The following is a 25,814-nucleotide window of genomic DNA, read 5'->3' on the forward strand; positions in this document are numbered from 1 at the left end:
GGCTCTGCATAACGTAGGTATACGCCATCCGACACTCCCGCCCGACCCCGTTTGGCTCCCATTGGCGACACTGCGACCACTTCCGTCTCGCGCTTTCCCCCTCCCACCAAGCTCCACCAAGCTTCACCCGTACCCTTCACTCCTTTGTTTTTTTCCCTACATCCCTCCCCCGCCCGCCTGCGTACCGCTGCTGCTGCTGCCCGCCCAGTCTTGCTGCGTGCGAGTAGCCTGCTGATTGTCCCGCGTCTAGTCTCGCACCTTCTTCACCGCCAAACATACGCGTTTGCAACTCGGTGGCCAGGGACCATACTCGACCTCTGGACCACACACCCAGTCTTTTGTGTAGCTTCACTCGACCCGTCAGCGTCTTCTCGGAGCAATTGCTGCCATGCCTGCTCGTAGCATAAACCCGTTCGCCTCCAATACCCCTACTCACCCCCTCGATCCCCTCAACGAGAAGCGCGACCCCGCCCGCCGCGCATCCTTCCCCAAGGGCAGCAAATTCACCTCGCTCTTCGGCGGCTCGCCCAAGTCGCGCTCAGAAGCCGCTGTACTCCGCGAGGCCTTGGCCGCCCAGCAGCAGGCCCTCCTCAACTCGCCCTCGCCCTCGCAAATCTCTCTCCCCACCATCAACCTCACCACTGCCACCGGAGAGAAGATGCCCACCGAAGCCAAGACGCTCTTTCAGCCTCCTTGTCCAGACGAGCAGCGTCGAGTGGCACGAGCCCATGCCCAGTTTGGTCCTCTTGGATCTCCAAAACACCGCTACCACAGCAAGTTCGAGGGCGAGTTCGGCGACCCCATCGAGGACGAGCCGCCATATTATTTCCTTCTCACTACATACATCAGCTACTTAATCCTAATAGTATTCGGACATGTCCGCGACTTCTTCGGCAAGCGCTTCAGGAAGCAACACTACAGCCATTTGCAGGAGAAGGACGGATATGCACCTCTCAACAGCGACTTTGACAACTTCTACACGAGGCGCTTGAAGATGCGCATCAACGACTGCTTTTCGCGCCCCACTACCGGCGTCCCCGGACGCTTCATCACTGTGCTCGACCGCAAGTCCGACGATGGAAACAATACTTTCAAGATGCTGGGAACCACGACCGAGACCTTGAACATGAGCTCGTACAACTACCTGGGATTCGCCCAGTCAGAAGGTCCTTGTGCGGATGCTGCCGAAGCTTCCATCAGGAAATACGGCATTGCAATGGCTAGTCCCCGCTCAGATAGCGGTACTTCGGAGCTTACTGTCGAGGTCGAGGATCTCATTGCCAAGTTTGTCGGCAAGCCTGCTTCAATGGTCTTTTCCATGGGTTTCGTTACCAACGCCACCACATTCCCCACCATTGTTGGCAAGGGCTGCCTCATGATCTCTGATGAGCTCAACCACTCGTCTATCCGTTTCGGCGCCCGTCTCTCAGGAGCCATGGTTACCATGTTCAAGCACAACGACATGCGCGATCTTGAGCGCAAGCTCCGCGAAGCCATCTCCCAAGGACAGCCCCGCACACACCGCCCATGGAAGAAGATTCTGGTCGCTGTCGAAGGGCTCTACTCCATGGAGGGCACCATGTGCAACCTTCCCGGCATCATCAGCCTGAAGCACAAGTACAAGTTCCACCTTTTCGTTGACGAAGCCCACTCTGTTGGTGGTGTTGGCCCTCGCGGACGCGGTGTATGCGACTACTTTGATATTGACCCCGCCGAAGTCGATATTCTTATGGGTACCCTCACCAAGTCCTTTGGTGCCAACGGTGGTTACATTGCAGCCGAGAAGCACATTATTGACAAGCTACGGAGTTGCAATGCAGCCATGCTGTTTGCTGAGTCACCTGCACCGCCCGTCCTCGTCCAAATTGCCTCTGCTCTCCGCATCATCGATGGCTCAATAGTACCGGGACAGGGTGAAGAGCGGCTGCAGCGTTTGTGCTTCAACTCTCGTTACCTTCGATTGGGTCTCAAGCGTCTCGGCTTCATTGTCTACGGTCACGACGACTCGCCCATCATTCCCGTCATGCTCTACAACCCTGCCAAGATGCCCGCCTTCTCCCACGAGATGCTCAAGCGTAAAATCTCCGTTGTCGTTGTCGGCTACCCCGCTACGCCCCTGGTATCATCACGAGCCCGCTTCTGTGTTAGCGCGGCGCATACCAAGGATGATCTCGACCGCATGCTTACGGCTTGCGACCAGGTTGGCGAGCTTCTGCAGTTGAAGTTTAGCTCTGGTGTCGCCGGTGGTGCCGAGCCCGAGGAACTCGAGGAGATGAGCGCGGCAGATGGAAAAGAAAGGGTCCCCAAGCCCCCAAGGTGGAGGCTCGAGGATGTGCTCCAGAGAACAGTTGATGATGTGCAATCGACGCTCCGGTAGAGCATGATTCAGGGAATAATGGCATGAGGTCACGGCACAATGGCGTAACTATGTGGATCCCCGGGTCAAGTGCGAGTTATTCTGGGCATCCGTCTCACCTCATCCATGGGTCTGTGTTTATACGCAGGCACGTCGGCGCGATTGCCTCTGCCTACACCCTGTTGCCTCGTCAGCACTACGTACGCGCAACCCTCACCTGTTTCAGACTCGGGCCCACACGTGACTCGGGTGGTACGATCGTTATCGTCATCACCTTCCTCTCATCGTGATCGCTGCTAGCATCACGGCTGTTATACTCCCCTTTTCTCAGCTTCACCTCCCCATCCAGCACTGCTCGGGCATTATGTGGCATTGCGGCATTTTTTCTCCTTGTCATCCTTTTCTTCCTCACCTTTGGTTAATCTACCTTTGTGTGTATGTGTATGATAAACATTAACTTTCTCAATACCCTCGTTATGTGAACCGATTCGCTTATTCTTCCCTATTCCTAATTGTCAGGTCTCCCTTGTCCCTGTTCTATCTGCCCTTCTCCCCTGCCTCGTTTTTCCCCGAATCTAACAATAAGTTATGCGGGGGACTAAGGGCAAGGGGGATAGATAGGGTCTTCCCTACTTAGGGGTTTCGATACGTAGCCGTACTCGATTCGATTCCCGATTGGAGGAATTATTAGGCGACTACTCGACTCCGTTGTTCATTCTTGTACGGACGTACTATTACCCTCTCTCTCTCTCTTTAAGGGGGGAGAGGAAAAGCTTGCTTACTATGCACGTACACACATACGAAGGAAATGACCAGTACAGGCGAGGGGGTAATGAAGGATATACGAAAGCATGCGGGGAAGAGATGGCAGCGATGAGGGGTTGAAGCCAAGAAAAGAAAAAGAAAAAGCCAACCAAGATAATTGTAATGTTAAATTAGCTAGTTAATCATTAATGCCAGTTGTAATATGTAATGGTGCTACTCATGTCGTAGCTTGGAAGAGCAACTTTTCTTTTCCAACGGCCAGTGAATGTGTGAAGCAAAAAAAAATTTTTTTTGCTTTGCCCCAACACACAGCAAAAGGCATTGAAGATGAAAAAAAGAAAAAAAAATTCAAGCCCGGCTAGCTCAATCGGTAGAGCGTGAGACTCTTAGTATTCACGTTCCTTCACAGGCACGATTGTTAGGGAAGAGAGAGAAAAAAAAATCTCAAGGTTGTGGGGTATGTATGTGTTTTTTCCCTTGTATCGCAATACTCTTTCATACTTATTTAGTAGCTTTCTCCCAGATACGTACTAACAAATATCCAGTTCGACCCCCACGTCGGGCTTTGTACTGCCTTCTCTTCTCTTCTCTTTCTTTTTTTTGCGTATATTTTAGTTCATTTTGGGTGGGTATGTAAAAAATTTTTTTTTAGCTGTGTTGGTGGGCATTTTAAGGAATTTTTTCTTCTTCTTCTTCTTCTTCTTCTTCTTCTTCTTCTTCTTCTTCTTCTTCTTCTTCATGATTTCGGGCGCTGGTGCTGGATTGGGTTGGCGAGTGGGCTTGGTGGAGGAGCTAAGTAGGCTGGGCTGGGCTGGGGCTGGGGCTAAGTACTGTACAGTAAGTACGTAGGGCTAAAGTAGGTTGAGTTGAGCGAGGCAGGTTTACCACGCTGTACTGTAGGGTACACGATTGTACAAAGATAGCAGCGACGTGTTACACGTGGCACTTTAATCAAACAGGATATGCATGTTTCTTTTGCACCGCGGTATGGATATTGTTAATACATGTTATTCATTCCTACACGCCGCTACTGTACTTATCATACTCGATACGTACTCGACCAAGTAAACCCCTCTCCAATCTCCCAACCCCACTCATTCCAAGTATCCGGAATCAAGGAAAATTACTGTACTGTACTGTACTTACTGTAGTAAGTAATCAAACTCAATACCTCACATACCCATCATACATGTCCGTCCTCCTCCTATCATCCCACTCATCATCATCGTACACAACCCTCCTCGTCCTATTACCCCTAGGATTACCGCTCTCATTGGCAGCAGCAGCAGCAGCAGTAGCAGCATAGCCATATCCTGCTTCGCGACGACCCTTTTCATTATTCTGGCGCGCCCACTCCAATGCAGTGTGCAGATCCCGCAGGGTAATCTGCTCGTCCTGCGGCTCGGCATCCATGTCCGCGCCGTGGTGGCGTACGGGATACGCTTGGGTGTCGCGAGGGTCTTGGGCAAAGGAGAAGGGGCGCGCGGGCTTGGGCGGGATAGGTAGTGGGGGAGTGGTATGGCGCGGCATTGGCATGCTTGGGGTGGTGTGGTGGCGGTGGGGAAGATCGGGTCGAGATGGGGGGTCGGAGAAGAAAGGAGGAGTGTAGTCGTTGTTTCGGTCACGGTCACGGTCACGCATCGATGGGTGGCGGGGGATAGTGTGCGATGCGGTGAGTTGCTCTTCTGCTGGTTCGCGGGGGTACCTTTGTCGCTGTGCTGAGCGCATGTCGGGATTATGCTGCGTGTAGCTTCGAGACTGAGGCTCGTAAGGGTCTGCGGGTCGCTGGAATGCTGCACCAGATGGCTTGCGGCGACTGGGTTCGCGATGCAGAGGCCGTCGGCCTGAAGGCGTGTCCCAGATTCCGTCGTCGGCTGTGTGGACTGATGTCGTGTAGTACGACTCTGTGCCGCTTGCGTTCTCCCATGAGCCGTCGGATACGTCGTCGTGGGAGGCGTAGAGTTTCCCTGGTTTCTTCTTGCCCTTCTTCTCGTTGTAGGGGTTCACGGGCGAAGCATTGCCGCTTCGTGTGCGGTCTTCGGCCATGTTGTTTGTGTTCATGTGGATGTGGATGTTGGCTGGAGCTTGTGGCGAACTGGATCCAGATCCGTCTGGAGTGCGTCTGCCAAAGTATCCATCGTCGATATCACTGCCATCTCGATGTTTCTGCCCTGGTCGTTGAGTATGCTTCTCGTGAACGACTCTGCGCGGATGGCTTTGGCTTTGGCTTCGGCCACGACTACCGTTGCGCCGTTGGCTTTTGCTACGCAGACGATGGACTGGGATTTTCTGGGGCTGCTTCATGCTTCTTCCACGTCTGTGGTGTCCTGTGTTTACGCGCATGTCGTTGTCAATGTCTACGAAGCTGGAGCCCTCGGATTCGTCCTCCCAGCTGACATCACTTTCCCAAGAAACACCAGAGGAGACATCGGTGTAACTCATGCGCTTGGCTTTCTGACGCCTAAGCAATTCGGGATCAAGATTCTCATTTGCCTGGCTTGGTCTCATTCCTGGTGCTGGGATTGGCATTTGGGTACTCTGCGGGTAGCTACCAGGCATGCCTGATGGACCTTGTGATGGGTAGTGTTGCATTGGGGGTTGGCGGACATGCGGCCCTGGAGTAGCAGTATGAACCCTTCCATTGGCTGGTGGTGGAGGCGGTGGTCCTGTTGGTGCAGGACGGTCCATTGGAACTTGACCATGTCTTGCGCCACTTGGAGGAGGTGGAGGTGGAGGAGGCTGCGCTTGCTGACTATGCATCGGCATATGCGCACTGCCTTGAGGGAGGGGAGGCTGGCGATACGACTCAACAGGTGGAGGAGCTACCACGTTAAGTGGAGGAGGACCCATACCGGGTGGAGGAGGAGGTGGAGGTGGCGGTGGATGTTGATGTTGAGGCTGAGGTCGCTGCTGAGGCATCTGCTGTTGTGCTGGCGCAAAGCCACTGGTAGCAGTGCCAGCCCCAGTCTTAGGTGCTTGAAAACCAGAGTCTTCAGCCTCCAAGATGATGTCAACACGAACAAGCTGTTTCTCGCGGTGTGTTAAATAGGCGCGTTCCCGAAACTTGTTTACTATGCTCACAATCCTGTACTCCATGGCAGGATTGTGTTCAGTAAGTATAGCATTCTGCGCCTCCACAAGCTCGTTAATAATTCTTCGACAGTTTGGAGAGGAAATCTCCTTCAAAGCCCTCTGGACGTTGTTCTGGTTACGTCGAAACTTGTGTACTTCCTTTTTGAGATCGTGGACCGTGACGTGTTGCTGTTCAGGTACAACATCCTCCCAGCTTGTAGCATTCCTAGGCTTCTCCATGACGAAAGCGACCAGAAGGGGATTTTGACTGGCCGTTGTGTTGACTGTTTGGGAAACCTTGGAGACATCTTGATCGAAGCTCTGCTGTGCGTTCGGGGACTGTCGTTGCGCAGTGCTCTGAGGTTGAGACATTGGACCCTGGTATTGGGCCTGCGGAATGGGCATTTGATGGGCCATGATATGCAGAAGATGGAGTATCCCCAGAGATGAATTGATGTAGACCGATAGAAGGTGATATCAAAGGTCGCAATGCGTGTTAAAGAGAAAGTAGCACGCAACACAAGTTGCGAGAAGTGAAGGACGAGGAGAGTTGGAGACTCGGGCAGAAACAGCAAGGAAATTGCCTGAATTTATATATCTGGAAACAGTTGAGCCTCTTCAGTGTCGCACATGTTCGCTCGCTTTTCATGATAGTGGTGTTACCATGTTATGCAAGTGCCGATAAGGGGCCTCCTCGGATCACGACTATCACATCTAGTTGCTTGGTCAAGATGCATATGAAACAAACTTGGATTGGCCGAATCTAATGGTCCTCCCACGCGGCCGTTGATGACAGGACGCTGACCGGTCCAAGCCACCAGGCTGAAGGGTAAACCGGCAAATCGCCTTCTGCCTTGTTGCGTGACACAAGTTGCGGCAGGCCTTTCCATGATGTTGAGCCTCAAATTCTTACCGGAATATTGAGAGGTCCTTCCAACATGCATGCAAGCGATGCAGCATACATGGAGGACTACAGTAGTCATCTTGGACGCAGCCTGGTGACAAGGTCATTACGACATGTTTCTGCATGCATGCGTTGTTTCGTTGTGACACGCAGCCAGTAGTGTTTCATGAACCGATAATGTTCCGTTATGCTGTAAAATAGTCGCATGGCATGGTGAAGATTTGGAACACGCTGTTTGGTCAATGCTCCAAGTACTTGGGCTGGAGGCAACTGGAGGCGCTAACTGCATGCCGCGCCCCACTTTTGGTCCGTGCGTGGTTCACGACACCATCCCCAGGTTGTGGACGCAGTCAACTGCCACAAGCCACCAGATTGATGTACACGACAGCCACCAAACTCGGTTAATGTATGTCTCGCCTCACTTGAGGGGTCCATCTAGCGCTCTTCTCCATCTATCTGCCTTTGGTCCCGCTTGGCCACGGAGACTACAGCCGAAGTGCTGTAACCAGCATGGGTCTGGACGTCCTTCAGGCATTCCTACGTATACTTGGTTATACAAAGGCTGTGTCCGCTTCTTTACATATCCCCAGTATGCATGTCTGCATTCAACTCGGCTCCCTATACGCCAACAGTTCGGACCGTACCAGACTCTCCGACTATTCGCAATGCCAAGCTATCTGTAACGATGACAGCGGGCTATGGACGCCACATATTCGAACTAACAACTACCTGCTATCATGCATGCTGCGGAGCGGCCGGAAGCATGAGTTCGCAGTCCGCAAAACCGCAAAACCGCACTCACCAATACAACGCAGCGCTATCTTTACCGGTTGGACTTGGACGCACCTCGATGCACCCTTCCACGCCGCCAACCTTCGGACACAGTTCGGCAGACACTAATACACAGGCTGCTGGAGGACTACCTCGAAGATACGAGTTCACCGGAGCTATTATGCATGCGGCATGCAAGCCAGCATCTGACACTTCCAACTTTCAGCCTCATGGCCCTCATTTGTCGCAGCACCAACCACATGTTCGCCTACAAAGCCCAAAACAGGTTCACAACTAACAGCTCACGGGAAAAGGACGAATTCGATATACCATGAAAGTTTATAGCCTAACGCCCATCCACCGGACGCAAGCCGCGTACTCGATGCACTCACTCAGTGCCGCTGCCTTTTGCCTTTTAGTCCAGTCTGAAACATACACACCACTCCGACCGCATACGCTCTATTCTAGCCTTTCCATAAGCGATAACAAGGCCGCCGGTCCGAGCCTCGATCCACTCGCAACGACACGCGACCCGTAGCGCTTCCGCATCGCACCATTCCCAATACGCATCAAACATCCGAGACACGCGTGAACATTGCAACGCTCATACCTACTTGGTTACCCCGCAACCACCTAGTTTGCCTTTCACGTGTTGTATCCTCGGCCAGAATAGTCCTTCGGTCGCAGTACAAACCAATCATGTGGCATCTATATGCGATGATCTTATGTGCACTTTTGGTCTCATACTTTTTCTGCGCACTTGCCAGCGCATATTGATCGACAGTGATAAGCTAGGTAAGAGACGAAGCCTTTTTAGGCCACTATCGACTGCGATATTCTTTCATATCGGTGGATTCTTTCCTGTGGTATTCGTTGTCATGCATCAAGTGGTAAAAGGTGCTCAGTCACGAGTCCAGATTTGCTATCGGAAGAGCTGCCCACATCAACGCTGGCAATGCGTGCTGTTTTCTTTCATACGAAGTCATCTATCCAGGCCATGTTTCCAAGTCTAAAAATCAATCCTCTTCCCAAATACCATCCAAGACGCCCCGCGCACGCCATATCATGTCTTGAGCTTATCGCGCCGGCCCCTCTAGCGTGTTCCGCCTACTAGGCACCCTCGGATCCCTCTTGCCCATGGTAACCTCCAGCGCCTGGATCAAGCCCCTCTCATCATACCTCACGAAGCCCTCGCCCTGGTTTCGTCGCCCATACACACGGATGGCCTCAATGCCAATGCGTCTGAGCTCGTCTTTGTCGACGGCCGGCGTCCCCGGACCTTGCAGATGAATCACATGCGTGACGTAGTTCTTGTACTTTGCCTTTTCCGGAGCCCCAAATACGCCTTTTGACTCTTCCCCTGCTTTGGCGATGGCAGCCACAAAGTCGAGCGCCGAGTACGGGTTTGACGACGGGCCAGTCTCGCGGTCAATGGTTGAGTTGAGGATGAGGATCTTGTAGCGAATTGAGGGGTTGCTTATTGCTTCGCCGACTCCTTTCAGAACGAGCGAGGGGATGATGGACGTGTAGAGAGAGCCAATGCTGTAGATGACACTCTGCGCGTCCTTCAATGAGTTGAGTACCATGGGGTTTGCCGAGAGACGGATCTCCTGGCCGTAGGGGTTAATGTACCACAGCCTTTCGATTCTTGCGGGTAATTCCTCTTCATCGGCTTTGGAAAAGGTGATGTATTGCTTTCGGAGCGAGGGAAGAGAGCCAGGTAGGTTGGCGTCCTCGATGCGGTCATGATGCTCTGTCTCGTCAATCTCTGTGGGTGCGCCGCCGAATACTAGAGCTGTTGAAATAGAGGGATGAGATATTGAGTTTTGGCCAGTGATTACTTCGCCATTTGCGAGGCCGACGGAAATGTGGTGCGTGAAGTTGGTGTTGATTGCGGGGAGAACAGATGTGTGGCTGGGTACTGAGCAGATGCTAGAAAGTAGATAGATGGCTGATTCGAATGACCCGGTGAAGAGTCGAGCACTGTAGAATGTTAGTACTTCCAACACTTCCAACACTTGTGATTACAAGATTCACAGGGTTCAGCATAAACGATCACCTAAAAACCAGACCCGGTGCCCACGTGTCTTGAAAAGGATATTTGACAAACAGTCGAAACGTACCCAGTCAAAAACAAATTTCCGATACTTGCGCCAGAAAAGTCAAAACTGGATGAAGGGCGCCGGCGCTTGATAATCTCAAAGGCGACAACATTCAGCATCGATCGCACTAGCTCTTTCTTCGCTGTGGAAATGTTAGTCCATAGTGGATGTTCAGCCTCTACAATCTGCAGCCACTCCTCTCGAGCAGAAGAACGTTCTTTGGGCAGTCGGTGGTTGAAGAATGTTTTAATGGCAGCTTTTTCGCTGTCGTCGTGATCTGGATCATCTGGGATAAGACGAACGAGACGACCTGTACTTGGTCAATACGAAAGTTGGTATTCTACGAACGTCTCTAGCGTACTTCGCACGTCGCCAATACCTTTGGCTGTTAGCACGGATCTTCTTTATAGCCGTGCCGGCGATGCATACCAGGGCCCCCAAAGACGCGTATCAGCTCCGATGAGCTGCCACCGTTATCGCTGATAGGGATAACATAGCTGAGCGGGCACTTCTTGTCCTCCCTCAGCGTCTTGAACACATCTACCAAGTTGTTGGCAGCGCTACCGCCAGAGAAGACTACAATGCCCTTGGCCTTGAGGGTGCCGTTGATTGTTGGCGAAGCAGGCGGCGCCGTGCTATCGCCATGTGGCGTGAGGAAGGTCTCGGTAGTCATGACCGAAGATGTGAGCGTTGGGGGTTGCGCAAGACAAGGTTGACCACAGGGGCCACGGGTGAATGTCTTTATGTCATGCTGAACGGAGGGTGATGGGGTCTTCTGATGTGGCCCGAGATGTGGTCGCCCTTTCATCAGCAGCTCGAAATAGACCCGGGCACTAGCCTGCTAGGGCGGCTCTGCACGCGTTACTCAACTAGGCAATATCTCGCATTTTCAAGCGTCGGTGGGCACAGTCTGATGTTTGTAGGGGTTGTATTTTGTAAAAAGTGTAACATGGAGGGATTTGTACAAACGAGCCCCCAGCTCAGACATGGTAGAAGACTGCTTCTAACGCGCACCCCTCCCTCGTGAGATTCCATCCCTCTTCTTGCCTCAGCACGAACATTGCGTGAAACCTGGCGTAGTCACAGCACATGTGCGACTTGCGGTGATGCCTTGGACGTGGTTACGGCTACCCCAAACGTCATTCCCAACCTACCCCTCACTCCCATGGCCGTGCCTCTGCCTGCGACGAGCGCCTACGAGGATCCGCCGGCAGCCTCCTCGCGCTCCTTCCTTCGTGCTCGCTTCTCAAGCAGGGCGTCTCGTCGGTCGGCGAGGATTCGGAATTGTCGTTGCTCGACGCCCGTGAGCCAGTAGCCGAAGCTGCCGCCAATGCCGGCGAAGATGGGGTAGACCCAGAGAGACTCCTTGTTGAAGAGCGGGCGCTTTTCAATGCCCAGCTGCCACAGCCGTGTGGCCACGCCTGGATGGGGTCAGTAGGGATCCTGGTGGGCGTGCAGAGGCCGTGGCAGACGTACCGAGCCCGCTCCAGAAAAGGACCTTGTGGACCATTGTGAATGCGCTGTCAAGGCAGTCGGTGGGGTGTGTGCAGAGACGGAGAGGGCGAATTGGAGGCGCTGCAGCAGCAATTGCGGAGAGTGTGGTGAGGGCGCGCTGTCACCGCGGTATGAGATTTGTGGCTCCCAAAGCCCCAATGTCAAGCTCCGAGATGCCAAGCCAAGAGCCACCCGCGCGGGAGCGGAGCACCGCCCGCCGACCCCAGCACCGCGACGGTTACTTTTCGCGACTCCCACTACTGCCACTGATACACTCCGCCGTTTGCTTTGCCCGCCCTAGCGCTCCACTCGTTGTTTTCGTTTGGGCGGACGCGCATAGTCGCAGCAGCCGCAGGCCTCCCTACGTCATTCGCTGCTCGGCCGGCCGCTCACCCCCCGTCTCCTGCATGCCACCAGCCGTACACGTCGCCAGACGACTGATCGCAACCACGACCCATCAACCATGGCCGATGTCGGGCGCAAGCGCGTGCAAGACGGCGACGGGCCTGCGAACGTGCGGAAGAAACTGAGGCCTTCTGAGCTTCCGCTGTCGCAGGCCAAGCGATCAGCAATCGACGGCTTGGTTCACATGTTCCGTAAAAAGGGCACATACGACGACATACGAAGGGACCTCATGAAGCAATACACATCGGGCGTAGGTGGCAGCTCTGCATCCAATCTGCATTAGAGACTAATAGCCAGGCTCCAGCCTGCCAAAGACGAACTGCAGGCTGCCCTCAAAGAACTTGTCGACCGCGAAACCGACCGTAATCCATCGCTGCTGTCCAAGGACCCCCGCATCGCAGCGAAACTCATAGAAGGCGCGGGCGAACGCAATGAAATCTACGCAAACATCATGAGCACCGTCACCACTCTGTTGGAGCGCCTGATTGAGGAACAGGGCTTGCCAAAAATGCGCGAATACCGCATTCAGGATATCGGCGCGGAAGCAGCTGCCGAGGAAGAGAAGCGCGGCAGCAAGACCGAAGAGGAGTGGGCGCAAGAGGCCGAAGCTCGACGGGAAAAGCGCGAGGCTAAACGACAACAGGAGCTGGAGGAAGAACGCGAGAGAGAACGTGAAGAGAGAGCCAAGAAGGAGGAGCGCAGGCGGCGCGAGAAGGAAGAGGATGAAGCGCGAGAAAAGGCCCGACAAGAAGAAAAGGAACGGAGGCGCAAGGAGCGTGAAGAGCGCGAGAGGGAAGATGAGGAGCGCAGACGCCAGGACCGCGAACGGGTCGAGAAGGAGAGGGAAGAGGAGCGACAGCGCCTGAAGAAGGAGCGAGAAGAGCACGAGAAGAGCCGAGAGGCTCGTCTCAAGAAGATTCGTGAAGAAGATGCTGAACGAGAGCGGCGTATACAGGAAGAACTCGACCGAGACCGAGACCGCGGACGCTATCGCAGTAGCCGTGGCCGTAGCAGGACTCCCGACCGTGACAGAGACCGCCGCGGCCGCGACAGAAGCAGGCGAAGGAGCAGAACAAGGTCAAGGTCGCGCGACCGCCGCACGTCTATCAAGCCTGAGGAGATCAAGGTGGATGACGATCTGGCACTCCAGCTTCTATTGCAGGAGAGCGAGCAAATGAAGAAATCACGCCAGCGCCCTGCACTTGAACGCTCTGAATCACTCGAACCACCCATGAGGAAAGCGCAGCCGCCCAAGTCGCTCGTACCGCGGGATCCAGTGGCTGCTCGACTGGCAAAGCTCGAGAGCAAATCCGGCTCCTCTGCACGGCGGTCACCCAGCAAAGATGCCGCATCTCCCGCTGCAAGAACGCCGGCAAAGGACGAAGACACGGTCATGACGGATGCTCCAGCAGCCGACGCAAAGTCTCGCTGGGACAGACCACCGGATTTGCCGTCAAAGGCGGACAAGTCACGCGCACGCTCGAGATCGCGCAGTGCTGCCCGTAGCACTAGGAGACGAAGCAGAAGCCGTTCGCAGTCTCGGGGAAGCCGCTATGACAAGCGCTCCTCACGTTACGAAGACGACCGCCGGTCTCGACGGGATGATGACCGGCATTCTTACAGGCCCTCGCATGATGGGCGAAGACGCGATCGCGACGACCGTGACCGTGACCGTGACCGCGACCGCGACCGCGATCGTGATGACAAACGCTCACGCCGCGACAGTCGTAGCCGTTCACGAGAGACACATAGCAGCCGGCGCAAGTCGCGGTACGAGACACGAAGCCCTTCGCCAGCTCGAGAAGAGCGACGTCGAGAGCGCACCCGCTCTCGTTCCCGAGACCGGCGCGAGCGTGATCGATCGCCTGTACGTCGGCGGCACCGTTCCCGTTCCAGGAGCCCCGATAATATTGATCGGTATGTACCTGGTGGCGGGGGTGCTGCGGCTGTCAGTGGTCCCAGCACGCGGAAGCGCGAAGACAGCCGGGACCGCAAACGCGAAGACAGTCGAGACCGCAAACGGGACGACAGCCGAGAGCGTAAGCGTGATGGCAGCAGAGATCGCAAGCGCGGTGATAGTAGAGAGCGCAAGCGTGGTGATAGCAGAGAGCGCAAACGTGGTGACAGCAGAGAGCGCAAGCGTGACGATAGCAGGTCTCGGCGGCGCGATGACAGCCGCGATCGGGTGCGGAGCTACAGGTCGAGAGATTATGACCGCTGGGACGGTGGCAGAGAACGGGGCAGCCGACGTCAAGAATCTGACTGCTATCAGCCAGGTGGTAGCAGTGCAGATAGTGACGACAAGGACAGAGAGCGCAACCGGAAGCCCCGAGACAGGAGCAGGGAGCGCAGTCGTGAGAGGAGCCGTGATCGGGGTCGAGATGACAGAGAGCGGCGCAGGCGTGCAAGGAGCAGGAGCCGCAGCAGAAGCCGCAGTCGAGAGCGTCGGCGCTGAGGGGGTTGGGCTGGTTGGTGTTCTCAACCGGATGTATTATTATCAGCCTGTTGATTCGACTTGGATGCCTCTGTAGCGGGGAGGCTTTAATGGGGTGTTTACATAGCACTTGGGAAGAGCATGGCGGGGGGTTGAAAAGAGGAGTTGTTTTCCGAGCCAAAGCAGTGGCCGCGCCTCTGCATGACCAAGACGTGTTGCGTAGAGAACAGGGCGAGTGTCGTCGAGGCGGGGCACGTGATTGTTCAAAGCACGTGACTGTTATAAACACGTGACCGTCTCGACAGTGCACAGCAGGGCGACGGGGCGCTGGTGCCAAGGCGCGCTAGGCGAGAAGATCCCTGTCAGGCGTGCAGGCTTGCCGGCGGCCTGGTCACGTCTCTCTTGTCGACTGTGATTGCGCGTGCGACGTCCTTGGTATTAGCTGGTCGCTCGCTGCATTGTTGCCTTCTTCCCGCTCCTTTCGCTCTGTTGCCGGCGCCTGTCCTCGCTTTTACACTCCTTCTCCTGTGCACCGGCCAAAGCACCCATACACCCACACCCCCGTTTCCTGTGTCTTTTCCTTCATCGTCCAACTAGCGCCGCCGCCATGTTTGCTCCCGGAAAACCCAAGATCAAGACCAAAACCGTCCTCGTCAAGAAGACGTCCGCCCCCACATCCACCGCCTCGCCATCGCCACGCCCGCCGCACTCGAGACCAGGCATTGCCTCGCGCAGCCACAGCGCATCACGGCCCCCCGCAAACCGCTACCAGTCGACCCCCCGCTCGCAAACAGCCTCGCGGGAACCTGCGCCCAGGTCGCTATCCGTGTCGCGGGTCGACCCTCGCAAACGCAAGGGCACCGATACGCCCCAGTGGGCAAGCAGCGACGAGTCCAGCGACGACGATGACAGCGACCGCTTGGGCGTCAAGCGGCGGCGGACCCGGCCAGCCAGCAACAGCACCGAGCCCATGGGCCTGAACCGCGCACTCGACCCGGACCTGAAGCGGCGCATACGCATCCAGGACCCGGACAGGAAAGACGCTGCCGACGCTGCCCCCGACGGGGCGTCCAAGGCCCACGCCAACGGCACAACCGACCAAGTGATGAAGCAGGCCCAGGAGAATGCCGCCTTTCGGAAGAAAAAGGCGGCATCGGGCAAGACGTGCCTGAAGCATGGCTACGAGATGACAAAAGATGACGTGGCCAAGGCATACAAGCCAGCCTTCTCCGGAACCGACAGGAAGCTGGTTGTTGAGCTACAGTATCCCAGCCTCTCACGGCCAGAGAAATTCGAGGCCGTCGCCCGGAAGGAGGTGGACGAGGAGTACAGCCCGCTGGAAGACATTTATTTCAGCATCGAGGAGATTATACAGCACTACCTTCCACCAGACCTCTCCGCCGAGCTCTCGTCCGACGCTCTCGGCACGGTCCGTCTTCTAAAGCGTGCCGTAACCAAGGATGACCCTGAACTGTTCCAAAAGGAGCTTTCCAAATTTAACCAGTTGATCAAAGACCGGTATAGTGACGGCACGATACCCCGCATTCTGGACGACATGCACGCCGTCCCTCTTAGCCTGGTCAAGCGCATCACGGCCCAAAGCTACAACCGCATTGTTTCGCCGCACGCACACCGCCTACGCAAGGTCGAGGGCAAGGAAACTACATATGGCGAGCTGCTCACGCCCTTTGTGCACAAAATCTTTTCCCAAACCGGCCTCAACTCATCCCACATCTTTGTCGATCTTGGCTCGGGCGTCGGCAACGTAGTCTTGCAATCAGCGCTGCAAACGGGCGCTGAGAGCTGGGGCATTGAAAAAATGAAGCTCGCCGCCTCGCTGGGCTCCGAGCAGGCTGCAGAACTCAAGGCGCGATCCAAGCTGTGGAACATTGCCCTTGGCCGTATCGAGCTCATCGAAGGCGACTTTCTCGAAAGCCCGGAAATCGACGACGTCCTACGCAAAGCCGACGTTGTGCTGGTCAACAACAAGGTGTTTGGCGAGACACTCAACAACCTGCTCCTTCAGAAATTTCTTGATCTCAAACAGGGCTGCAAAGTCGTTAGTCTTGAGAGTTTCGGCGGCGGCGCAAAGCAGGGTGTACGCAATGAACAGAGTATTGCGGGCTTGTTTGACGAAGAGCGCCACGAATCTGGGACCAATAGCGTCAGTTGGGCGGGCGAAAGCGTAGAGTATTTTATTGCCACAAAAGCGCGGTGAGCAGCACATGTTGTTTCTTGCCCAAAGAAAGAGTGACGTTGTTTAACTTGAGTAGTTAGTCTAGTAATTCCTCTCTTGTACTTACATGTGCGTAAGTATGTGCGTCTTGTTAGACTACTTACAAGCCGCCCCAACTAGCTTACTTACCTGCTCAAGTACCGAGTACTTACCAAAACACGAAGCTCGAGCTTACGCAAACTAGGCTTGATGGAGAGAGAAAAAAAATGGGGGGGGACTAGTGTGGGGAAAAAAAGGAAATAGTACTTACTTACCAGGAATGCGATTAGTACAGGACGGGGGCCGGGTGCTTGGCAAATGGTACTATACTACTTCTCCAAAGCCACAGCAACGGTAGCGATTTCTTTTCTCTCCAACGTTCTTGCACCGTTGCCAGAAAAAGAACATGTCACTAGCAAAACGGTACACAGGCCGGGAAATAACAAAGTAGAGGGTATTGGATATATGTTGAATCTAAAGCAAACCAAAAAAAAGGCGCCATTCAAATATGCTTAAATCTTTCTACTGTGTGTGTGCGCATCCTTAACCTACCGTAGATCATACTTCCATGCCCCCCCCCCCCAAAAAAAAAGAAAGTGGTTCTAACATGAATAGACTGAATCTCAACCCGTCCCCCCTCCCTTACTTGTAATACAGTGAAGAAGAAGATACACATGTTTACTTACTGAAAATTACCGACTTGCTAACCTTACTCATACGTTGCCTGCCTAACCCCAGAGCCACGATATTCGAGCTTGACATGGACGATCATGTGCTGGTATTATGTGCTTTTTTCTTGTCTCGAAAAGGCCGGATTGGCGTGCTTTTAGGCTGGATGGATGTATGTATGTGTATATGTATGTGTATATGTACATATGTACGCCAGGACGCTACTTACGGCGTGGTGAAAGCCGCTGCTGCGTCCGCACGTCGCAATCACTTATAAAGCCAAAGTAAGTAAGCCAGGACGCACACTGCAGCCCGACCGATCCTGTGTCATCTTCTTGCGCACATGCACATGCACATGCGCATGCGCATGCTGTGTGTCCGCGCTACATACATATGCAGTGTCCATCTCGATGCATGTCAGCCCGGGACCCGGCCCCATTGTAGCGCATGCAGAGGAAGAGGCGGGGGTAATACAGTAGGAGGAGAGAGAGAGAGAGAGAGAGAGAGAGAGAGAGAAAAAAAAGAGCGACCAATCAATGGGCGCTGCGGATCTCGCCGGATGAAAGGGAGGAAAGTTGCAGCGTTGACTAATTGAGTAAGTACGTGCGTTTTGCGCCGACTATGTATGGATATGGTATGCAAGTAGATGAGTTCGCTTGGGCGTTGGCTTGATAAGCCCGCCCGAGTTGGAGGCGCTTTTTGTTGCGATTAGAGGCAGAGGGACGCGTCGTCTTGCTGGGCCTTTTGTAGATACTTGGAGCGTCGTGTACTGTATTTACATATGTGATGGTTTACTATGCATGTAATACAATAAGGCAAGATGAGTTTGTGAAACATCATGGTGATATATTGCATTACTCTGTGTGCACAGGGTACATGGAAGATATATAGTACTTTATCAAGTACTATGTACCCCTCTTGCATTGCAAAAGTTTGCTATATCCTTCTACAGCCTGATAAAAGTCGTCTTGGGCTCCGTGTAGGCCATGATGCCATTCTTGCCGTTTTCGCGCCCCCAGCCACTCGACTTGACGCCGCCAAACGGCACCTCGACCTGGTTCTGCATACTGCAATTCACGCACACGGTTCCGCTGTGGATCCGGGAAGCCACGCGTAGTGCGCGGTTAATGTCTTGCGAGAAGACGGCGCCGCTGAGTCCGAATTCGGTATCGTTTGCCCGGCCAATCACTTCGTCTTCGTCTTCAAAGTCGTTGACAACAGTGACGGGGCCAAAGATTTCTTGCTTGTAGATCTTTGCGTCGGGCTTCGAGTCCACGAAGATGGTTGGCCTGATAAAGCAACCCTGTAGTCTCTTTGTTAGAAAAGTATTTTTTAAGAGAGAGAGAGAATGTTCTCATACGTACCTGTGTTCCAACTTGCTCGCCGCCGTATGCTAGAGTAGCTTCTTGCTTCCCAGACTCGAGAAAGGCTTTGACTCTTTCAAATTGTATCTTGTCGACCAGAGGTCCGAATAGGACATTGTCTTTGGATGGGTCGCCCAGGGCAGCCTCGACCTGCTTCAAGCCCTCCTTGAGCGCGGCAAGGAACTGTTCACGAATGGATTTGTGAACATAGAGACGAGAGGTAGTAATGCAGGCCTGGCCACTGATGGTAGTAAAGCCACGAATACACCACTCGACGGCGACGGCGAGGTCGGCGTCGGGAAAGATGATTGCAGGACTCTTGCCACCGAGCTCAAGCTGGACACGCTTGAGATTGCTCTGAGCCGCCATTTGCGCAATCTTGCGGCCAGTAGCACTGCTGCCCGTAAACGAGACCTTGTTGATATCCATGTGGGAGGCCAACAGTGCGCCAGTGGAGCCAGCGCCCGAAATGACGTTGAAGACGCCATTGGGGAAACCGGCTTCTTTGGCGAGACGGGCAACGAGCAGCGCACTGAGCGGTGTCTTTTCCGAAGACTTCAGTATGACTGTGTTTCCAGCAGCCAGTGCTGGTGCCGTCTTTATACATATCGTCTGCAATGGCGCGTTAAAGGGACAGATGGCTGCACACACGCCCAACGGCTCATGTGTGATAATCGACATGATGCCATCGGACGAAGGGTTCACTTCTCCGAGAAGCTTGTCACACCAGCCTGCATAATCTGTGTATTGCCTAAGTATGAGAGCATATGCAACTGCTGAGTAGACTTACACCTCAAGTATCTTGCGCCGAGTTTTGGCTCAAACCGGCTTGTCATGAGCTTGATCTGGCCACTGCACATGGTGTTGAGCGCCCCGATAGCCTCGGTATTGGCTTCAATGAGATCTGCGAATTTGTAGAGTATGGCTGCTCGCTCGCCCGCCGGTGTTGCGGCCCATGCGGGAAAGGCTGCTCTAGCAGCGGCGACGGCTGCATCAACGTCCTCTTGGCCCGCAACATGCACATCGTCTGTGACGAGAGAGTCGTCGGTGGGATTGTAGATTTTCAGTCGTTCAGACGACTTGGCAGCTACATACTGGAGGCTGCTTGAGCATAAGTGAGTCTTGATTGGAGACAAGGCCGAAACGAACCTGGCCGTTGATAAACAGTCTGGTTTCAAACGGTGCTGCCATTTTGTGCTGCTTGGCTTGCCGGAGTCGCCAGTCGTGCTTTTAGATTTTGAGTGAATAAAATGGCGTATATATATATATATATATTCTTCCAGAAAGTCATGCCACGATAGGCCTGAAGGCTCATTTATCGGATGCTCAGATAAGACGACTATACAGGGTGTTCCTTGGGGTAGTTGCAGTGCCCACCCCACCATCACGGAACGGATGTTGGAGGAGCCGGTAACAAGTGAGGTGCTACTGGGTACTCAAGAACAGCAGTACAGCCCAACTTCTGCTTGGCCTTTTCCCACCCCGCTGCATGTCGTAATTTCTTACCGAAAGATTACTTTCATTGCCGTCTATTGCTCCGCAAGTACATTGTCAAGAAGTGCCCAAGAAACCAGCAATGAATTCGACTAGGGTGACTATCTATTGACCGATGGGAATATTGTAGATTGCTTAGAGAACCAGGTATAGTTTGACGCTGAAAATGGTAGAAAAGACTTCAAAATACCGCCTGGATTGAACGTTAGCAGCTTTGAGATGATGCACGTATTTGGTTTATATTCCTAGCTCGTCATGTATAATGACAATATGCGTGAATCTCTATCATGTACATAGATTGTAGAGCGTTGTAAAGAAATGAATAGGCCGGTTTAGGTAGCAAGTCGCTTAGGAAGTAAGCCTTGAAGAAACGAGGCAGTGTACTGACTTGGCACAAAAAGCGGGGTACCGATGCTCCGGAGTAACTAGTGGCACTAATGATGCACATGGTCAACAAGACTACAGAATGCGGGGTACGTGTTCATGCTAGTTGCGCCGACCAATCACATGCAACCGACCAGGTACCTTATATATGCCCCATAGACACCATGGACATGGGCAGGTATATTTTTCGTAATTGAAGCGGGCACGGCACGCGGCCGAGGTGGAGAAATAGCCTCATATTTGGGCGGCGATTGCTAGGAATCGTGCAGGTCCACGCGCCCAAGACAGACAGCTAAGGAAGAAGGGCCATCGGATGCTATGATTCCGAGCCCAAGTTTGGTGTCTTGGCTGGATTACAAGTAGCGTATCTAGAGTACTCAGATACTTGGTCCAAGGTCTTGTGCGCGACTTGATTGACCATCCGATAGGCGCAGGCGTGTGGTACGCCGTATAGCTCATGGTTGCCATGGGTCGAATACGGTAGAAGCATACACAGTATTCGGATGCTGTCGAGTTCCATCTTCCGGTTCTTTCATGTCGAGTAATGTAGTGTTGGAATTACTTGGAGTAGGCAGTGTATACGTACATATATATATATATATATATATATATATATACCTACAGGAGATGAAGGCATATGTTGTTTGCTTCACTGCCATTGTCTTTTCTTCCAAGTAAGAAAACTACCGTCGTCATCCTCTCGAAACCCCAACTTGGCCAACAAAAAAAAATGTCTGCGACTCTAACAGGAATTGCGAGACGCATCTACGCCGTAACAGGCGGTGCATCTGGCATGGGAGCTGCGGCGGTACGCGAACTTGCGCGACAAAAGGCCGGTGCCATCTGGATTGCCGACTGGAATGATGGACCCTTCAAGGACTTTACTGCGGAGCTCAAGAGCATCAACAGTGAAACCAAAGTATACACAACCAAGGTGGATGTTTCGGATTCCAAAGCGGTAGATGCATGGATGGACAAGGTGGTCGAGGGCTCAGGCGGCCTCCACGGTGCCATCAATCTAGCAGGGCTTGCCCAAAACCCTCCGGCGGCCGAGGAATGGCTTACTGGCAAGGCGCCGGGCATTCTCTTCGAGTCGGACAATGACATTAACCGCGTTACCGCCGTCAACTGGCAAGGCATCGTCTACTCGACTCGGGCACAGGTGCGGGCCATGATGAAGATGCCCGAGGGGAGCAACCCGGCCATTGTGAATATTGCCAGTTTGGCCTCGTTCATGCATGCGCCTCAGATCTTTACATACTGTGCGACCAAGGCGGCTGTGGCTCACTTGAGCATCCAAGTCGGTGCAGATGTGGGGCGTTTCGGCATCCGTTGCAATGCTGTTTCTCCAGGTAAGATATCAAACGCTCGCCATAGCTATGGTCATGTGCTAATTCCCTTGTAGGACTCATCAACACTCCCATGCTTCCTACGTTTGCTGGTGGAAAGAAGCAACTCGAAGAACAGCAAAAGCCAGGGGGTTTGTTTGCGAACCCGATTGACTCAGCGCACATCTCCAAAGTCATGGTGTGGTTGCTCAGTGATACAGCGTCGCACGTTAATGGTATTAACATGCTTGTTGGGGCGACTACACCATAAATGCACCCTCTAAATAACATGTCTGAATAAACCCTTTTTGACCATAAATTGAGCAAAGCACAGGCGAACAAGTCTATGTATTCTGTCCGTGACTACGACTACTACTACGACTACTACTTCTTCCCTACTTTGCTAGACACTACGTATATAATCCTCCACCCAACCCCATCGATATCCTTATACCTGATTAGAAAGCACCAGTAACCCAGCTAAAAAAGCAACAAGAAGTCAGCCAATGTATCCCATGTAACAAGCGCGCAAAGCATTTTCTTTTTCCATTATCCATCAAAGAGCGTCGTGGGTATGTAGTACAACTGTATATGTATCTGTGCAACGTAGATAGTGCATGTGTGTATGCGTGTGTATGTGTGCGTGGGTATCAAAAGAATGGAGCGTTGTCATGAAAAAAAAATCAAAAGCAAAGGAGGGAGGGTTCATGTAATGAATAAAGGAATTATGACAACGATGGAAAAAGGGATTCGTTTTTCGCGTAAGGGAGAGCGAGAAGGGCGAAGAGAAGAAATATATGTACATCGGTCAGAGAGGAATTAAGATGACGACGACGACGACGACGGGGAAAGCTTAGAAGAACAAGGCCATGGCTCCAAGACCAAGGGCAGCATATTGGACTTGATTCTTCACGGCAGCACCGGTTTGCAGAGAGGGCCCATCGGGGCGTGAACCAGTGGGCCTATCGTTGTTGGAGGTAGCCGTGGGCTGAACAGGGTCCACGAACTCGTACGACGTCAATGTGCTCTGCTGGCCTTGGGCATCTGTCGTGGTAATGAGCTTGATGCTGCTGACGAGACCGCCGCCAGGCGTGTAGGTGGTGACGAAAACGGAGCCTTGCTGGTTGGTCGTGGTCTGCACCTGTCCGGCCGTTGGGGCGTAGTTTGCAGCCGACGTGGTGACGGTTGTGCGGCCGTCCTTGTCGGTTGTTGTCTTGATGACGGCAGGCTTGTTCTCGGTCGTGGTTATCGTCTTGCCTTGCGAGTTGGTCTGGACGACGGTGACGGCGACCGAGGCGGTTACTTGGCTGAGGACCTCGGTGGTCTGCACGATAGTGGTGCCGTCTTTTGTCACGGTGGCTACGACAGGGATGATGGCTGGGCGCTGGGTGGTAGTCTGGGTGGTAGTCTGCTGGGTGGTTGTGGTCTTGTCCTTGGTCTGCGTCTCGGTCACCGTGTCCGGAGGCGGCTGGCTGGTGCCGGGGGACGGGGCAGGGCTGCTTGACTGGGCAGGCGGTGGTGAGTTCTGGCTGGGGGTTGGTGTTGGCGTAGGCGTAGGCGTAGACGCAGGGGCCGAGCTGTCGGTAGCGGGAAGGGTGCCGTTGGAGGGCGTCTGCCTCTTCTTCAAGTCGTTGACCGCGTCGACGATCAGCTTGGTGGCCAGCTCCGGGTTGTTGTGGTGGACGTGCTCGACGCCGCGGTGATACGACTCGAAGACGCCATTCTTGAAGTCCTTGAGGCCGCTCAGGGCTGCATGCAGGGATTCCTCAGGCAGGGCATTCAGCAGGTCCTGGAAGGCTTCCTGGGCACTCGCGTATATGGGCTTTTGGAGTTCGGCCTGTTTCTTGACCTCGGCAGCTCGGGCGAGGCTGAGCAAGGGTAGTGCCAAGACGGCCACCTGGTAGAAAGAGCGCATCGTGGTCGTCTGCGAGGTGTGTGTGTGGTACAACAAAAGCGAGGGTGAATGCGAGTGTCCTCGTCGGGGGGGGCAAAAAGGGAAAAACTGCGCGAGGGGGATTAGCAGAGTACAAGGAAACGGGCGTCGGGGCGGCGCAGGCGGGCGATGAGATAAATGAAGGCGACCACAGAAATGGTTGCCATGTCAGTCAGTGCCAGTGCTGAGGATGGGCTTACACGGCTTTCGGTGGTTCTCCGGGTGGCTGAGTGTAACCAGACAGGAGGCTCGACGCCACAGGCTAGGATTCTTGTTGTACCAAGGTTGTCGGTGGTGGGCACGTGAGGGGATCCCTGGGCGAAAGCAAGCACGACTACTGTAGAGTCCAAACGAATGGGTGGGTGAGATGGGGAGGGAGTGGCGGGGAGTGGGTGATGGGCAGCGAGTGTACAGTAGATTGGGGGGGGGGGTGGGTCGGGAGGGTTTCAGCGGAGCAGCAGCAGTAAGTAAGGCGGAAAAAAAGAGCGGCGGCCGATGGGAGCTTACTTGTAAGGCAGCTGCTGATAGTGATACGTGCACTAACATGACAGAAACACGAGGGCTCCGACTCGCTGGCCTTGCCTTGCCTTGCCTTGCCTGGCCTTGCCTTGCCTTGCCTTGTCTTTGGGCGTGCGCAGCATTTAGCAAAGGGGGCGGCCCTAGACGAAGCCGACTATGCCGGCAAAGGCTGCAGTCATCATCTCATGGGCAGTGCGCCCAATAGCCTCTTTTTTCTCTCTCTCTCTTGACTAGGCATACGAAGGCGAATGCTGGAAATAGCGCGCGGTCAATACGCAGATGCTTCAAGCTGGCACTGGCCGACTTGCAGCATGATGAAACACGGTGCAGAATTCAGAATGCTCCAAAGTTGGCACCTGGAGGGCGAGGGTGCATGGGTATATGCGACGGAACGGGCGTCCTCGCTTCGACGGGCTGCAAACGTCATTTGATGCGACGCCGGTGTGCATGCGAAGCTCTGGTTGCAACGTGAAACGGGAGCCGGTGGTGGTGGTGAAAGCTTGACGTCGTTGTCGCTCCACACAGCCACCGCCATACTTCAAGTATTCCACCATTGCCCTGCACACGACAACACGCGACTCAACAAGCCTCCAGAGATGCCGCAGATGCCGCCCGTCCAGTCCAGTCGCGCCCATCACGCACCACGGACGGCTTAAAATAGCCTCCCCTTGTAGCCTCGACTCCCGCCCGAAACCCGACCACTCACACAGCCCTCGGCCCCACTCTTTTGCTCGCCACCCGATCAGCAATGCCTTTGCACGTATACACTCGGACATTCGTATACATATCTACCTATGCATCCAGACCCTTTGCACTATTAAACTTTGGAAAAAAGGAAAATTTTCTGAATCGCTAGTAGATCCATGCATCCATGTACGCCTTAGCTACGTACGGAGGGCACCTAGAAGGGATACGAGATATGGGCGGGAAGACTTGGCTGCATCTACATATGCCTAGACCAACTAGCCAACTAAGGCAGTTGAACGGGGGGGGGGAGCACGCGACCATACACCCACACCCATCCATACACCCACACCTACACCAACATACATACATACATACATACATACATAGTTAACTACATACATACATACATACGTAGCATAGCGGGCAGAAGCGGCTTCTTGGCCATGCACCCTCTCTGCACTAGCATTAGCTCCATCCAATCACATGCCCAAAGCCCACCAAAACAAGCACAAGGCTCTACACACACACACACACACACACACACACACATACATGCACACCATCACTATGCTTGTCATCACGGCTTAGTAGTATTAGTAGTAGCAGTAGTAGCAGTAGTAGTAGCAGTAGTAGTAGTAGCAGTAGTAGTAGTAGTAGTAACTGCTCATTAGCATAGCCACCGTATTAGTTCCATGTTACATGGTGCCCTTTTTCACCCTACTGCATGCACTACAACATTATACTGCACTATACTATACTACACACCCATGTAAGCCCTTTTATCTCCTTCTTCTACACCTATACCTACACCTACAACATACACACATTGATCCAGTCAAAGGAAATAGCCCATTGTCACTCTGCATCTCGGCTAGCATCCAACCAAATAATTCTAGGTGGCATGTGCTTGCATCCTTC

The 25,814-nt window shown here is 53.7% G+C and overlaps 10 protein-coding genes across 10 annotated transcripts; 5 read left to right on the forward strand and 5 right to left on the reverse strand.

The window, feature by feature from the left end:
• Positions 1-388: 388 nt before the first annotated feature.
• SETTUDRAFT_73160 (uncharacterized protein) lies at positions 389-2,362 on the forward strand (the record flags this gene model as incomplete). The annotated part of the gene is made up of 1 exon (XM_008026977.1): positions 389-2,362. A coding segment is annotated over one exon (1,974 nt), but the record flags the coding sequence as incomplete, so codon positions are not given.
• Positions 2,363-4,103: 1,741 nt separating this feature from the next.
• SETTUDRAFT_163384 (uncharacterized protein) lies at positions 4,104-6,712 on the reverse strand. The gene has a single exon (XM_008027665.1). It carries the CDS (start codon positions 6,608-6,610, stop codon positions 4,286-4,288), a length of 2,325 nt encoding a protein of 774 aa, XP_008025856.1. The 5' UTR covers positions 6,611-6,712; the 3' UTR covers positions 4,104-4,285.
• A 980-nt stretch (positions 6,713-7,692) lies between these two features.
• Positions 7,693-8,166, forward strand: SETTUDRAFT_31720 (uncharacterized protein; the record flags this gene model as incomplete). The annotated part of the gene is made up of 1 exon (XM_008026901.1): positions 7,693-8,166. The coding sequence occupies one exon, from the start codon at positions 7,693-7,695 to the stop codon at positions 8,164-8,166; it is 474 nt and encodes a 157-aa protein (XP_008025092.1).
• A 778-nt stretch (positions 8,167-8,944) lies between these two features.
• On the reverse strand, positions 8,945-10,643 carry SETTUDRAFT_87972 (uncharacterized protein; the record flags this gene model as incomplete). The annotated part of the gene is made up of 4 exons (XM_008027666.1): positions 8,945-9,851; positions 9,992-10,280; positions 10,332-10,349; positions 10,400-10,643. The coding sequence occupies 4 exons, from the start codon at positions 10,641-10,643 to the stop codon at positions 8,945-8,947; spliced, it is 1,458 nt and encodes a 485-aa protein (XP_008025857.1).
• A 242-nt stretch (positions 10,644-10,885) lies between these two features.
• On the reverse strand, positions 10,886-11,583 carry SETTUDRAFT_163386 (uncharacterized protein). The gene is made up of 2 exons (XM_008027667.1): positions 11,447-11,583; positions 10,886-11,391 (listed from the first exon to the last, which is right to left on the reverse strand). Exons 1-2 carry the CDS (start codon positions 11,478-11,480, stop codon positions 11,165-11,167), a joined length of 261 nt encoding a protein of 86 aa, XP_008025858.1. The 5' UTR covers positions 11,481-11,583; the 3' UTR covers positions 10,886-11,164.
• Positions 11,584-11,890: 307 nt separating this feature from the next.
• SETTUDRAFT_163387 (uncharacterized protein) lies at positions 11,891-14,449 on the forward strand. Its single transcript, XM_008027668.1, has 2 exons — positions 11,891-12,119; positions 12,174-14,449. The coding sequence occupies exons 1-2, from the start codon at positions 11,928-11,930 to the stop codon at positions 14,322-14,324; spliced, it is 2,343 nt and encodes a 780-aa protein (XP_008025859.1). The 5' UTR covers positions 11,891-11,927; the 3' UTR covers positions 14,325-14,449.
• Positions 14,450-14,878: 429 nt separating this feature from the next.
• Positions 14,879-16,572, forward strand: SETTUDRAFT_163388 (uncharacterized protein). The gene has a single exon (XM_008027669.1). It carries the CDS (start codon positions 14,911-14,913, stop codon positions 16,519-16,521), a length of 1,611 nt encoding a protein of 536 aa, XP_008025860.1. The 5' UTR covers positions 14,879-14,910; the 3' UTR covers positions 16,522-16,572.
• A 1,561-nt stretch (positions 16,573-18,133) lies between these two features.
• Positions 18,134-19,742, reverse strand: SETTUDRAFT_154149 (uncharacterized protein; the record flags this gene model as incomplete). Its single annotated transcript, XM_008027670.1, has 4 exons — positions 18,134-18,490; positions 18,552-19,291; positions 19,342-19,645; positions 19,701-19,742. 4 exons carry the CDS (start codon positions 19,740-19,742, stop codon positions 18,134-18,136), a joined length of 1,443 nt encoding a protein of 480 aa, XP_008025861.1.
• Positions 19,743-21,159: 1,417 nt separating this feature from the next.
• SETTUDRAFT_19988 (uncharacterized protein) lies at positions 21,160-22,028 on the forward strand (the record flags this gene model as incomplete). Its single annotated transcript, XM_008026789.1, has 2 exons — positions 21,160-21,781; positions 21,835-22,028. 2 exons carry the CDS (start codon positions 21,160-21,162, stop codon positions 22,026-22,028), a joined length of 816 nt encoding a protein of 271 aa, XP_008024980.1.
• A 582-nt stretch (positions 22,029-22,610) lies between these two features.
• Positions 22,611-24,095, reverse strand: SETTUDRAFT_136299 (uncharacterized protein; the record flags this gene model as incomplete). Its single annotated transcript, XM_008027671.1, has 3 exons — positions 23,891-24,095; positions 23,211-23,759; positions 22,611-23,165 (listed from the first exon to the last, which is right to left on the reverse strand). The coding sequence occupies exons 2-3, from the start codon at positions 23,670-23,672 to the stop codon at positions 22,611-22,613; spliced, it is 1,017 nt and encodes a 338-aa protein (XP_008025862.1). The 5' UTR covers positions 23,673-23,759; positions 23,891-24,095.
• Positions 24,096-25,814: the final 1,719 nt, after the last annotated feature.

This window comes from Exserohilum turcica (assembly GCF_000359705.1).
Source record: "Exserohilum turcica Et28A unplaced genomic scaffold SETTUscaffold_2, whole genome shotgun sequence".
NCBI classification, from domain to species: Eukaryota; Fungi; Ascomycota; class Dothideomycetes; order Pleosporales; family Pleosporaceae; genus Exserohilum; species Exserohilum turcicum.

Excerpts from the sequence above, each read along its gene's own strand:
- SETTUDRAFT_163384 (XM_008027665.1), bottom strand. The coding sequence starts at position 6,610 with ATGGCCCATCAAATGCCCATTCCGCAGGCCCAATACCAGGGTCCAATG.
- SETTUDRAFT_163386 (XM_008027667.1), bottom strand. The coding sequence starts at position 11,480 with ATGGTCCACAAGGTCCTTTTCTGGAGCGGGCTCG. Across the intron at positions 11,392-11,446 it reads CCTTTTCTGGAGCGGGCTCG|GCGTGGCCACACGGCTGTGG; the intron begins GTACGTCTGCCA and ends GACCCCATCCAG.
- SETTUDRAFT_163387 (XM_008027668.1), top strand. The coding sequence starts at position 11,928 with ATGGCCGATGTCGGGCGCAAGCGCGTGCAAGACGGCGACGGGCCTGCG. Across the intron at positions 12,120-12,173 it reads TGAAGCAATACACATCGGGC|CCTGCCAAAGACGAACTGCA; the intron begins GTAGGTGGCAGC and ends GCCAGGCTCCAG.
- SETTUDRAFT_163388 (XM_008027669.1), top strand. The coding sequence starts at position 14,911 with ATGTTTGCTCCCGGAAAACCCAAGATCAAGACCAAAACCGTCCTCGTC.